Source organism: Anas acuta, chromosome 1 (assembly GCF_963932015.1).
Source record: "Anas acuta chromosome 1, bAnaAcu1.1, whole genome shotgun sequence".
Classification (NCBI taxonomy): Eukaryota; Metazoa; Chordata; class Aves; order Anseriformes; family Anatidae; genus Anas; species Anas acuta.
In genome coordinates this window covers 204,465,575-204,478,911 of record NC_088979.1, presented here as the reverse complement: position 1 = coordinate 204,478,911, position 13,337 = coordinate 204,465,575, and the positions used below count along the sequence as shown (strand labels likewise).

Genomic DNA, 13,337 nt, shown 5'->3' with positions numbered 1-13,337 from the left:
GAAAGCAGCCCTATGGAGAAGGACCTGGGAGTCCTGGTGGACAGCAGATTTACCATGAGCCAGCACTGTGTCCTTGTGGCCAAGAAGGCCAGTGGTATCCTGGGGTGTATTAGGAAGTGTGTTGCCAGCAGGTTGAGGGAAGTGATCCTGCCCCTCTTCTCAGCCCTAGTGAGGCCTCACCTGGAGTACTGTGTCCAGTTCTGGGCTCCCCAGTACAAGAGGGACATGGAGTTCCTGGAGCGGGTCCAGCAGAGGGCTGTGAAGATGATGAGGGGACTGGAGCATCTCTCATATGAGGAGAGGCTGAGAGAGCTGGGTCTGTTTAGCGTGGAGAAGAGAAAACTGAGAGGGAATATTATCAATGTGTACAAATATCTGAAGGGAAGGTGACAAAAGGATAGGGCCGGACTCTTTTTAGTGGTACCCAGTAACAGGACAAAAGGCAGCAGGCACAAACTGAAACACGGGAAGTTCTGGCTGAATATGAGAAAACATTCTTTACTGTAAGGGTGACAGAGCACTGGAACAGGTTGCCCAGAGTCTCCTTCTTTGGAGATATTCAAAACCCACCCAGATGAGAGCCCGTGTAACATGCGCGAGGTGACCCTGCTTGGCAGTGGGGTTGGACCAGATGATCTCCAGAGATCCCTTCCAACCTCAACCATTCTGTGTGTGATTCTGTGTGTGTGAAATCCTTTCCATCAGAGCCAGTTTATTTCTGTATCTGTCAGCCACACTTAGAGTAACAATTTGAAACTCCAGAACAGCAAAAGCATTTCTTCCAAAGGACAGAAGAGCAAAAGCGTTTCTCCTTGAGGAGGCTGAGGGGAGACCTCACTGCGGCCTACAGCTTCCTCACCAGGGGGAGTGCAGGGGCAGGCGCTGATCGGTCACCAGTGACAGGACCCGAGGGAATTGTGTCACGCTGCGACAGGGGAGGTTTAGGCTGGATATCAGGAGGGGGTTCTTCACTGAGAGGGTTGTTGCACACTGGAACAGGCTCTCCAGGGAAGTATTCACAGCACCAGGCCTGTTGGAGTTTAGGAAGCATTTGGACTGTGCGCTTAGTCACATGGTCTGAATTTTTGGGTGTGTGGTGCTAGGAGTTGGACTCGATGATCCTTGTGGGTCCCTTCCAACTTGAGATACTCTACGATCCTATGCTTCTGTGACACACAGCAAGTGCCATAATCAAGACAGAGTGTTTGGTTGTCACTCAGATGCTTTCTGGAAGTACCAGGTTGTAAGGACTTGGTGGAGTTTATGATACTGCTTGTGTGATGGCAAAATCTTTCTTCTACCCATACGTCATAAAGTACAACTCACAAATGTTACTAAACAGTGCTGAAGGACCCGTGGCACGGCATGTGCTTGTATGATCCTTCCCATCACAGCTTTGGTCATAGATGGCTCCAAAAAGGTTTGTACAAAGAAATTGTCTGCAGGTACCTAGTCAGTGCTGAGCTGTATGTGTGAGAGCACACAAATGTTCTCAGAGTATCATAGGCTTGAGGACGAGTGGCTTGAAAGCTACCTGGCAGAAAGGAACCTGGAGGTGCTGGTCGACAGCTGGCTGAACAGGAGCTAGCTGTGTGCCCAGGTAGCCAATGAGGCTAATACCATCCTGGCCTGCATCATAAATACCATGGCCAGCGGGAACAGGGGAGTGATTATCCCTCTGTGCTCAGCACAGGCAAGACTGTATCTCAAGTGTTGTGTTCAGTTTTGGGCCCCTCACTGCAAGAAAGTTACTCATTTGCTGGAACATGCTCAAAGAAGAGCAATAAGTGTGACGAAGGAACTGGAAAAGAAGACACATGAGGAGTGGCTGATGGAACTGCGGCAGCTGAGTCTAGAATAAAGGTGACTGAGGAGAAAACTCATGGCTCTGTACAACTACCTGAAAGGTTGCAGCAGGCAGGGTGTCGGTCTCTTTTTTCAGGTAATAAGTGGTAGGATGGGAGGAAACAGTCTCAAGTTGCACCAGAGGGGTTTAGATTGGATACTGGGAAGAATTTCTTCATGGAAAGGGTGGTTAAGCATTGGAACAGGCTGCCCAGGGAAGTGGTGGAGTCTCCTAAGTGTTGGTACTGAGGAGACGTGTGGATGTGGCACTTAAGGACATGGTTTGTCGGTGACTTGTTAGTGTTAGGTGGATGGTTGGACTTCATGGTCTTAAGGATCTTTTCCAACCTAAACGATTCTGTGATTCTATGATTCAGAGCAAGGGGAGTAGTTTACAAAGCCTTTCTGTCATGCTCGAAGTAAAAGAACTCCAATGCCAGAGGCAACTCATTAAACAAACAAACAAACAAACAAGAAAGAGTCACACAGTTACTAGGAAGGGCTAACAGATTAAGCTGCCAAATACATTTTGTTCCTGCAGGGTTCATTTATAGTATGTTTTAAAAGACTTAGCAAGCTCCACCATGCAAAAAGCCTTTCTGTATCCTAAAGCAACAAAACAAAATCTGACATTCGCTCTCAACAGGGAAGAAATTCAGGATCTGTAATAGATACTTTCTTGATAATGTGCAAGGCACCTTAGTATTTTCACTGCCTCCCAGAGATACACAGAAATGTGGCAAGACAAACCTTAAGTTATTCCCACAGCTCTGGCATAGCCGCCTTGGCTTGGGTCTGCCACATCCCCCGTCCTGCCGTCACAGCTCATGCTGTGACAGCAAAAGCTGCAGCGTGTGTAAACCACTGGCTGTGCTCTCCAAAAACCGGCGTGCTTCCACCTCCCATCTCACGTGCTCTACCAGGATGGGGGCAGGAAGTCTCCAGAGAAGGAGTGCCCTTTAAACCTAAAATGAGAATCCTTCAGCCAGAACTCACCAGACAAAAAAGTGATTCTCTGATGATCAGCCCCTTGAGAGTGCATGCAGAGTGAAGCCGCTGTCCATGGTATTTGGGACTGCTTGATGTGTTTGAAGTAATTGTGGTGAGTATTATGGTCTGTTAATTTAATTCACTGGTGGTAGTTGGAATGTGCCACCAGCTTATGGAAGGGAAACCCGCGTCTTCCCTCAGAAACGCCTGTGTCTCCTTAAGGGGATTATTCTCTCTCATGAGGAAGAACTTCCATACCGAGACCCAGCACTGGCTTCTGATGGAGGCACCCTGTTGGATGCTTAGGTCTTCATCACTTTATCCAGACACAATTGAGTCTGAACACTTCTATGGCTAAAATATCTGTAAGAGGTGTGAGACATGGAGTCACACATCAAATCCATCTCAGATACCTATTTTCAACAGATAGAGCAAGTGTGAGACCTCATTCATTTGATACAAAGGTGTGTGGCATCAGGTTTTCTTGCTGATGCGTAGGCTTATAGCAGTGCTTCTTGAGCACCCTTTTATTTGCAGGAGAATCAAAGCCGAGCACCTTGTCTGTGAGCAGGTGTACACATGTGTACGTGTTCCAGGACGTCATGTGCAGAGTGCTCAGCCTCCTTGAGGTTCTTGGTGAAACATGCAGAGGAAATCCAGTTTCAGTTCAGCAGCTTCCAGAATAGGTTGCTGGTTACAGGGACAGCATATGACAGTAGGAGGAGGAGTCCTCCATCTGCTATTGAAGCTCACTCCAACCAGAAGCTGACAGTCAATGTGCTTCAGCTGTAAGATGCCTACATCTCTAACTTATTTACCCAACATTGTTCTCTGGTCAGTGCTGTGAAATCTGATTTGCAGTTCATATGGACGAATTTCAGATAAACTGCCAACATTGGGAAAAGCCCTGTAATCACCAAGGGCAGGATATCTGTATGGAAAAAGAAAGAGCAGCCTCTCTGTCAGTGACTACATTTAATTTGAGCTGCCCCCACTTGGCAGCCCCGTGGGGAGCAGTCTGCTCTGGCGCTCAGGCGTTTTGGCTGCGATGTCCTTTGTGTCTCGGAGAGGAGGAGGATGTGGGCACTGCGCTCGGTGAAATCACGATTATACACTGGAGACATTAAGAAGCTCCTTAGCTTCTTAATAAACGCTGTCGTGGTAGTGTTTGTTTTATTCATAATATACAAGGCGTCCTGGCTCCAGTTCAGAATTAAGCTATGGATCCAGCAGCGATTAGCTACAGTTTAGCTAGGCAAAGCAAAGCAAGAAACCTGCTCCTTCAGGCCTCGAGGTGCCTTATGGCATAGGGTGATAAAGTAGGTGAAGAAACACATTGTCAATTCATGTGGCAACATGCCAAGAGATTCTCCACACTGGACTGATAGAAAACATAAAAACGATTCCTTGTGTTTTTTCTCACATTTTCCAGTTGGGAATATATATATAGAAATGTTCCTAGAGTAAAGTCTGAACCTGGAGCAGCTGCATGACTGACACAGATCTCTATCAAGTAAGCATTAACATGAAAAAGGATTAAACTAATTAATATTCCTTAATTGAAATTGAGCCTGCCAAAAACCAGACCAAACAAAAATGGTAGTATTCTTTGAAATTATTACAAAACTTGTTATAAATGTACCTTCAATATAATACATGTAGGCTTCTGAGACATTTTGACTTAATAACTTCTTAACGATTTAAAAATGAATGTGCTACAAAATCAATATGGCAGATATGAACTGGATTGCAAGCCACATAATTAATGCTTCCTCAATGCAAGTGCTAAAGAGGAGTCATGGAGAATTTAGGCTGTCATTTTGATCTTCATGGCATTTGTGCAAGGACTGGCTCTTAGTCCAGGGGTGGTATTTGCAAAGAATAACAGCGCTGGTGCCGAGCTGAGAGGTGGGCTGGCTGCAGGGAGTAGTTTGGGGAAGTGACACGGCAGGAGTGGGATCCTGCTTGCAGACTGCCTCGTGAATGTGAGGGTCTGCGTGAGCACCGCTGCAGTCAGTGCAGCTGGAGGGATACGCAGCCGCAGCACGGGAGCGCTGCAGCAATCCCACTGCACTCGGGGCTCTGCTGGCCGCACCAGCAGCCTGGGCGCTTGCACACACACACCTGCGTGCAAAGCCCCCCACGTGAGTGTCTTGTGCTGTGGGCTGGGCACCACCAGGTCAGTGTGAGCATGCAGCACGGTGCAGAGCTGCAGTATCCAACAGCCTCTTTGCATTGAGCAAGTATTTCTGGGAGCTGCCTGCAATACCTACATTTTCTGCATGCTTCTCGTGACTGTTTCTAAAAACACGAAGGAGCCTTTTAGAGATCTGAGCTGGTCTTTAATATCTCTGCATTGACTAAATCATGATACTGGAGTGACATTTAGAAGTATTATAAGGAAAGGGTAGCTATTTATTTCTTATTAAAGTGTTTTCTCCCCCGAGGGACTATAATGCAGCGCAGTACTGGAGCAGTGCTTCTGGGCTGAGGCTGGCAGGTGACCCAGCACACATCCCCGGTGTGACAGTGCCTTCTACTGAAGCTTTGCGCCTGGGGACAGCAAGTTTGGTGAGAGGGCTTGGGCAGCGTGCTGATGAGCAGGAGGGGAAGCCGTGCCCCTCTTGCTCATCAAAAGCCGTGGGACAGCTCTTGCCCCTGCAGCGGCCGTTCCCCTCCCCGTCTCCATGCAGCACCGGGCCGGAGGAGGTCCGCAGGTGGAGACCCCGCGGTGGGGCCGTGCCGCTCCCCAATCCACAGCCCCGGCAGGGAGCAGGGCTGCGCTCCGCAGCCTCGGGGGCGCAGCAGGGACGGCTTGGGGCAGCCCCATCTGGGTTATGGAAGGTGGCCCCGTGGCCCTGGGAGATGCGGGGAGCTGGGGACGATGTGTGCTAACGAGCAGGGTCCGCAAGCATCGCACGGGGGCTGCGGGCATCTGGCACGAAGCTGCAAACATGGAGCACGGAGTAAAACACGGGGCATGGGGCTGCACGAGCACACCGGGGCTGCGGGCACGGGGCGGGGGCTGCGGGCGCGGGGCAGCCGGGGGATCCCCCGAGCAGGGGCCAGCCCCGAGCTCCTCCCCGGCCCGGCTCAGCTCGGAGGGGGCAGCTCGGGGGCCGCCCGGTGCAGGGAGCGCTGCGACCCCCGGGACCCCCGCTCCAGCCGCCGGACCGGGAGCGGGGCCGCCCCCAGCGCCCCCCGGCACTGCCCCCCCGGGACCCCCGCGGGTGCCCCCGTCCCCGCTACGCCCCCCCCGCCCCCTCCGGCCCGGGGCGGCGGCGGCCGCCAGGGGGCGGCGCGGAGCGCGGCGGCGGCGGCGGCGGAGGAGGGAGGGAGGGAGGGGGGGAGGCAGCGGCGGCGGCGGCGGCCGGGGTCGGCGGAGCCGCGGCGCGGCGGGGGCGGCGGCCGGGGGCGGGGGGCGGGAGGCGGCCGGGCCGGCGCCGGCCCCGTCCCCGCCCGCAGGGGGAGGAGCCGCCGGCGGCGGCACCTGCCCCGGGCCATGGTGCGCGCGGCGGCGGCGCGGCGCCGGAGGGAGCGGAGCGCCGCGCGGGGCGGGCGGCGCCGCGCCATGGAGCCGGCGGCGGGCGGCGGCCCCCCAGCCGCAGCCGGTGCCCGCGCCCGGGCGGCGCCGCGGCGGCCGGGGCTGCGCTGAGCCCCCCCGGCCCCGGGGCCGCGCCGAGCCCCCCGAGCCCCGCGGCCGCGCCGTCCCCGCCATGGCGCAGCCCGCGGGCCGCGGCGGGCCGAGCCACGAGCTGCCGGGCATCAGCACCGTAACCTACGTCTTCGTTTACAGCCCCGGCGGCCCGGCGGGGCCCCCCGGGCCCGGCCCCGGCCCCGAGCCCGCGCCGCACGCCGCGCCCGCCCCGCTGCGCGGGCCCAAGCGGAAGCTGTACAGCGCCGTGCCCGGCCGCAAGTTCATCGTGGTGAAGAGCTACGCGCCGCAGGGCGAGGGCGAGATCCAGCTCAACCGGGGCGAAGCCGTCAAGGGTGAGTGCGGCGGGGCCGGGCGGGGACGGGGCCGCGACGGGACGGGGCGGGGCGGGGCGGGGCCGGCAGCAGCGGAGCGGGGCTGGGGGGGGCCCCGCGGGCTCTGCCCCCGTGGAGCCCCCGCGGGGAGCCGCAGGGTTTGGGGCCACGGGGCCGCCCCGGGTGGGGACCCCCAGCAGAGCCCCGGCAGCCCGTGGGGCCGTGGGGGGCTCCGTGCGGGCGCGGGGCCCTGGGGCGCTGCCCCTTCGGTGGGTGCGGGTCTGGGCTCCAGCCCTGCGGCACGGGGCGCTGGGGCACCGAGGAGAGGTTGGTGCATCTCGGAGCCCTCTCCAGCCCTGCCTGATGTTGGCTTTACGCCTCGAGTCCACCCTACACAGCCCTGGAGTTGGCCCCAGTGTGGGGGTCTGTGGGGTGCTGGCAGGGGCGCGCAGCCCACCAGTTACTGCGCACCGGTTGTGGGTATGGGCAGCAGGAGCGGAGGGGAGGAAGCTGGCGAGGAAATGCTCTCTGAGCAAAACTCCCAACCACCTGCACCATGGAGCCACGGCGATGCAGAACTGTTGGGGAGATGAGAGGTTTAGAGGGATAATGGGATTGCCCATTATGTTGGGAAGATTTCTTGAAAGGCATGTAAACCCCTGCGGTAGGTCAAAAGTCAGCTTCCAGCAGACAGGAATAAGAAAAGACTTTCTCTGCAAGCAGGCTAATTCCACAGCTTTTCACAGAAAGTTTAAGGATCTTCTTTTCTTTTCATCTCCTTGCCTCCACTTTTTTGCTGATGCCTCTTACAATGCGGGCTGGAGCAGTCACTAATCTGACTAGTTGCATTAGCTGTAACACGAATCTGAGCTTGGGAGACAGGGCTGGCTGTTCCATGCTCTGAATCGCTAGTTCAGAAGCGTGATAGACCTTCAGAAGCATGTTAGACTGCATGTACATGTACGTCCTGTGCCGAGGATGCTGAAAACCTCAGCCGGGGAGGTGCCAGTCCAAGCAGACTTGCCTCTTGCCCCCACCTGTGTGTTCTTTTCCTCTCAGCAGAGGAAGAGGTGTAGACATGAAGCATCTGTGATCAGGCTGATGTGCCAGATGGCAGGGCTTTGTGCGCTTGGAGTCAACGGTCGTTTGATGTGTGGAGCTGCTTGTCTTGTGGCCATGGGATAAAGGTTGCCAAAAGGCTGGAAGGGATTACCAGATGGACAGGGCTTCTGGGTCACAAGCACCTTTCCTGTCTTTTTGTCTTCACCTGCTTATCCCGTGCTTTCTATCACACAATTAATTCATCTCTTCAGACATTTGTATTTGCATTATGTACATATTTGTATTAAGTAGGTGGTCCTGATGCCAATCCTTAGTAATTGCACCAGAATCTTTAATTCATGTATTCACCTGTAATTGTTTGAATGTCTTTCTCATGGTCTCCAGAGAGAAAGCAAGTTGTGGGACGTATTGTGGCAGGGAAAAGAGGACTTCAATGGGGAATACATCCTCGGAGCTGGAGGCACTCTCAGCTGGCTTTCCTAATTTGTGGCTGGGAAGGCTTAATAAGAATTGAGAATCACTTTAGTGACTCGTTTATAAAAGATCTTAAGACAGTGTAGATGGGCAGTACTTAATTATTTACTGCTTTTGTGATGCTGATTTATTTTTACAAGGATAGGAATACTGACAGTCATTGGACTGGGTGTCCTGTCTTTGCAGGCAGGTAGAGTGATGGGTACAATGGAAACCAACAGCAGGAGCAGAGATGCTGCAACTGGTGCTTTGTCATGTTCGGTGTGTGCTGTTAGAAACGAGGTGATCTTCAGGTGGTGGGAGGAATGCTCTGGCACCCAATCTGTGGGATAAAGGAGCTGGGGCACATGGAGGTCCCTGAGGTGGTGCTGGAGGTTGGCTGTGAGCTAACAAGGGTGTCAGCGTGTCCACAAACAGGCAGCAGCCGTGAGAGGTATTGGGAGAGAGTGGTTTGAGGTGGTGCCTTGCCATGAAAAGGGAACTACAGGAAATCTGGAGAGGGATTCTTTATTGGGGAGTGTATTGATAGGACAAGGAGTCATGGCTTTAAACTAAAAGAGGAGAGATTTAGGTTAGGTATGAGGAAGAAATACTTCACTCTGAGGCTGGTGAGGCATTGGAACGGGTTGCCCAGAGAAGCTGTGGATGTCCCATCCCCAGAAGTGTTCGAGGCCAGGCTGGAAGGGGCTTTGGGCAGTCTGGTCTGGTGGGAGGTGTCCCTGCCCATGGCAGGAGGGGTGGAATTAGATGGGCTTTGAGGTCTCTTCCAACCCAGTCCATTCTATGAAGAGCAGGGCAGCTGTTGTGTCAGCATGGGGGAGGTCAGATTGGGCTCCTGAAAAGGATGCGCCAGCATGTAGGGACTGACAGAGCCACCCAGCAGTCCGGGTGCTGGGGGGCCCTGGAGGGAAAGTTGAAGTGTGGTGCATATGAGCAGAAGAGCTTTTGGGGAAGGGTAGGAGCAGGTTTAGGGAATGTTATCAAAGAACTGCTGGAGGCAGTTGCCTAATGAGAGAGAGGCTGTGTCTGGGGAGATGTGGAGTTGGGGAGCTCTGTGAGAGAACGATGTGAGGGAGGAACGTGTCTGAAGGCACAGGTCTGAGCGAGGGACTGAGGGACTGTCCCATGGCGTGGTTCTGCTGTGGGATGGGAGCTCTGCAGGGAGGGCAGTGCTGGGCAGGCAGAGGCCCCTTGGGACAGGAGGTCACAGGCGTGGAAGCTGTGGTAAGACCAGTGTCTCTTAACCAGTGCTGGTGAGGGGGTTTGATAGCCATCAGCTAGATCTAATGAAATTCAGTGGTTTAATATGGTAGGGCTGCAAGGAATTAGTATCAGAGAGGAGGCGAATGGCAAAACATCTGACTTCTCTTTATCTTGAGAACTGCAGAAAAGAGTTTGAGGTGGAGTAACGTGAGTTCCTCTGTCTTGCGTGAGCCACAGGAGGCTTTGTGTATGGTTCTGTTTGAAGCACGACTGTGTTACAAAGGAAATGCTGATTGTTGGTGTCCTGTCCTGGAAAAAGGCTGAGGATCCTCAAACATTCACCAAATGCTGTGTTCAGAAGTTGTGTCCCTTGTTAAAAGCAAATTGACTCTTGTGAATTTCTGCTTGGCCTTGATGTTACGCATGGGTCTCGTGCTAGATCTGATGGTTGCACTGGATCCTGTGCTGTGTGGTGGATTTCCTTGGGAGCTTTCAGTAGGAGTTGGTTTGGTTTCAAGAGCACGGTGAAAGTTGGGGTGCGTATCTTGACCGTACAGAATAACCGTCCCAGTAGCTACTGGATGACAAAAGACAATAATCAATACAGATACTTCATTTGTAAGATAGCAAAAGAATGCAAGTAGAGGAGAGTCTGTCCTTGATCTGCTTGTTACTGATAATGAGAAATGAAATGAGATGTGAGAGCCCCAAGCAAAGAGAGAACCAGTAGTCACCAGCCTTGAAATCACAAGGTCAAAGGCAGAAGTGGCTCGTGGGCAAGGTACAAGGAGGGGATTCAATCACCAACCTGGGATCTACGGGAAAATTAGGAACATTGTGAATATGCTGGTTTGGGAGTCTCATTTCTTTACACTTTGTGATTAGGCTTGAGCAACTGTCTCCATATGTATTCAACAGTGAGTCTTCCCATGTAGTGTGGTTCCTTATTGACATTCTCTACTGCAGTATCTAAGCTAACCCTGTGTGAAATAAATGGCAGTCTGAATTTCTGCTGGCTGTGGGTTATGCTTGTGTTGAATTTTTATCATAGCAGTTCTTAGCTGTGCTGGAGATTGCTTAGATAGAGAGGATTATTTCAGTTGTGAATAAAGTTGTTGTTGCACAATGAAGGTGTTTTTTATTAGAGGAAGGCTCTGTGGGTTTTGTTTGATGATCAGCCAGCTAGTTTCCTCTGGGCTTTCTTTATCCACCCAGAAATGTTTGGGAGAGACTGCTCACGTACAGTTCACTCGGGGCTATGGGATCTGTGCTGTCCCGCAGGAAGGCAGCTTTCTGGCATTTAGGTGCAGGTGGTTAGAGACCGAATCATTAATAACTTGGAAAATTAAGCCAAATCTCTACAGTTTCCCCCCAAACCATCTGTGACCATGGTGATCTAGAGTGGTGGGGTGACAAAATACTGCCTCCTGAGTTATTCTTGTTCCCAGCGCTGGAAAAATAGAGATGGAGTCTCGTGGTCAGTGAGTCGGGTCCCCGGCTCTGTGTGGCTTTGCCGTACAACTGCCTGTAAAATGGTTGTGCTCCACCTGTAAATCTGCTGAAGCTTCCCTCCTGCTGGTCTGTTTGGGAGGCTGCTCTAGAACCTTCCACGCTCCGTATTTGTCTCATCTGTTGGTGTGCCTGGGACACAGCAGACTGATCTGGCTGTGAGACATCAAAGGTGCTGCGACCGCGTCCTTGTTTAGAAAAAGGAGACTGACTTTTCATTTCTTAACAAATGAAAGAACTTGGCCACGGGTGCTACCTGCGAGCCTTGTTCTAGTGATCAGCCAAGTGGGTGGATGTGGCCGTGATCAAGGGTTGTGTGCGAGGCCTTCAGTGGTGCCGGAGAGCCGTGTCCCACCTCCTGCTGCAGGCCGTTTCCTTGTGCTCCTCGTCTCTTTGGTCTCCTTGGCCTGAGCCGCTCTGTCCTCAGGTGCTGGTGGGCAGCGAACTCCCTTCTTGTTGTCCTGGTGGGCCTTTTGCCCCCTGAGGCTGCAGGGCTTGGTTCTCTCGGTTCCCTTGTAGCTCTCAGACACTAACCATTCTTGCTTTCCATCTGAGGCACTCTTTGCAGTCCTGAGGACTGACATGCACTGAGAACTGTCTTTGACCCCAACATCCTGAGTTTGATGAGGACTGTGGGAATGGATGAGTGCTGTCTGGGTTCTTGGCAGCCCTAAGTTCCTTGGAAGTTCCTCTGTGTGCTGGAGGGGAGCGATGGCAGGCAACAGTGCAAAGCAGTCCCCATCCCACATCATGTTCCAGTGCATCTCCTTTGCCATGGCTTTATCAGAGGCCCTCTGCATTGAGCACGGCAGCCTTGCACATGCTCTGGTGTGACTTGGCGATGCCTTGTTCTGCAGCCCTGTACAGGACATTCTAATTGGGAGGCCAAGGTTACGTGCTGTGGGAGCTTGGGCACTGCTTCCGTACTGGTTGTCTAGTGGTCTGTATTCGGAATTTAAAAGATTTTTTAGGAATAATGAGAGCTTCTTGAGACCAAGATAAATTATTTTCTCTTGCTAGAAACTTTGAAAAATGAGTCATGGAAGAAAAAAGAAAATAAAGATTGCTTACGAAAGTCAAAAGAAATGAACTGAATAAAACCCAGATGTCTTAGGGACTTTCAGAAACCTTTTTTTTTTTATTATTTTTTTTTTTAAGAAATGGGGATTTTGTTGTGTATATGTAGAACTTCATGGCCAAACCTGTGGTGGCTGAGTGACAGGGTATAATCCTGTTGCCTTTCAGGCCAGCGGGACATAGAAGTAGTGCTTTCCTACCATAGGCTTGTGTAATTTCTCTCCTAGGCCTGAGCAAGGTCTTACTGCTGGGTGTTAATTTGTCTGTAATCAGTTAATGTGAGGGTCTCCTGAAAAGGTCAAGGTAAGCCCACGTTCATTGCCTGGCTCGTGCCCTGACGCAGGAGAATATATGGTCCCTGTTTTGAGATTGTTCTCCTGAGGCATAGGCAGCTGTTGTTTCTCTTCTGTTTGTTTCAAACTAAATCTCAAACGACTCAAACCTTTTTGATGAAATTTGTCCTGCATGCGGAGGTCTTGAGGCCAGTCTGCTCAAACTGTGAGACCGGAGGGTGGGCAGAGCAGCCAGCTGATGCCATCCAGCCCGGTACAACCATGAGGAGGTCAGCCCATCCACTGGCCCAGCAGCACGAGGGCTGGGGTCGTGCTGGGCAGGGGGCTGCTGGTGGGCCTGTGGGAGGGGGGCTTCCCACTGCAGCCACAAGGTCAGCAGGCTCGGTCATATCCTGCCTGGTGTCACTCCATCTGCTCTCATTTTCTATGTAAATATCTGACCTCTTTCTCATCCCTGCTGTCCTCTTTGTGCCAGTTGTTGTACGACAGGGTGTTATGTCCGATGTAGGAAAGTATCGATTCTATTGATTTATAAATGTTACTCCTTAGTTTATTTGTTTAATTTTTATTTTCCAGATGTTACGTGGAAGTTCTGTCTTTTTGAAATTCCACTTACAGTTTTATGTACCTGTTTTGTATCTGCTTAAATAAACATTGTTTTGCCATTAATGTGCATCATTCATTAAATCTGTTCCCGCAATTAAGTTTTGTTTATGCCCCTGATCAATCCTTTAGGTCTTCTCTTAAATGAGTTTGGTTTCTATTACGAATAAATAGATCTTTGTGATTACAGTCCTGGGTGGTATCCTGACGAACCTTGCATCGCTTTGGGTTAAGTGTTTTAAGATAAAGAGAACAGAATTTATATACACTGTTTTGCTTTTTCCAGGAAAAACAACCTTACAACGTTTAGAA

General features: G+C 52.1%; 1 protein-coding gene across 5 annotated transcripts in view; it reads left to right on the top strand.

The window, feature by feature from the left end:
• SHANK3 (SH3 and multiple ankyrin repeat domains 3) overlaps positions 1-13,337 on the top strand; it is a 371,832-nt gene that overhangs the window by 174,951 nt on the left and 183,544 nt on the right. For all 5 annotated transcript variants that reach the window (XM_068670237.1, XM_068670238.1, XM_068670239.1 and 2 more), the window contains one exon: positions 6,632-6,825. In XM_068670237.1, coding sequence (XP_068526338.1) covers positions 6,632-6,825 — 194 coding nt within the window. The remainder of the gene's footprint in view (positions 1-6,631; positions 6,826-13,337) is intronic.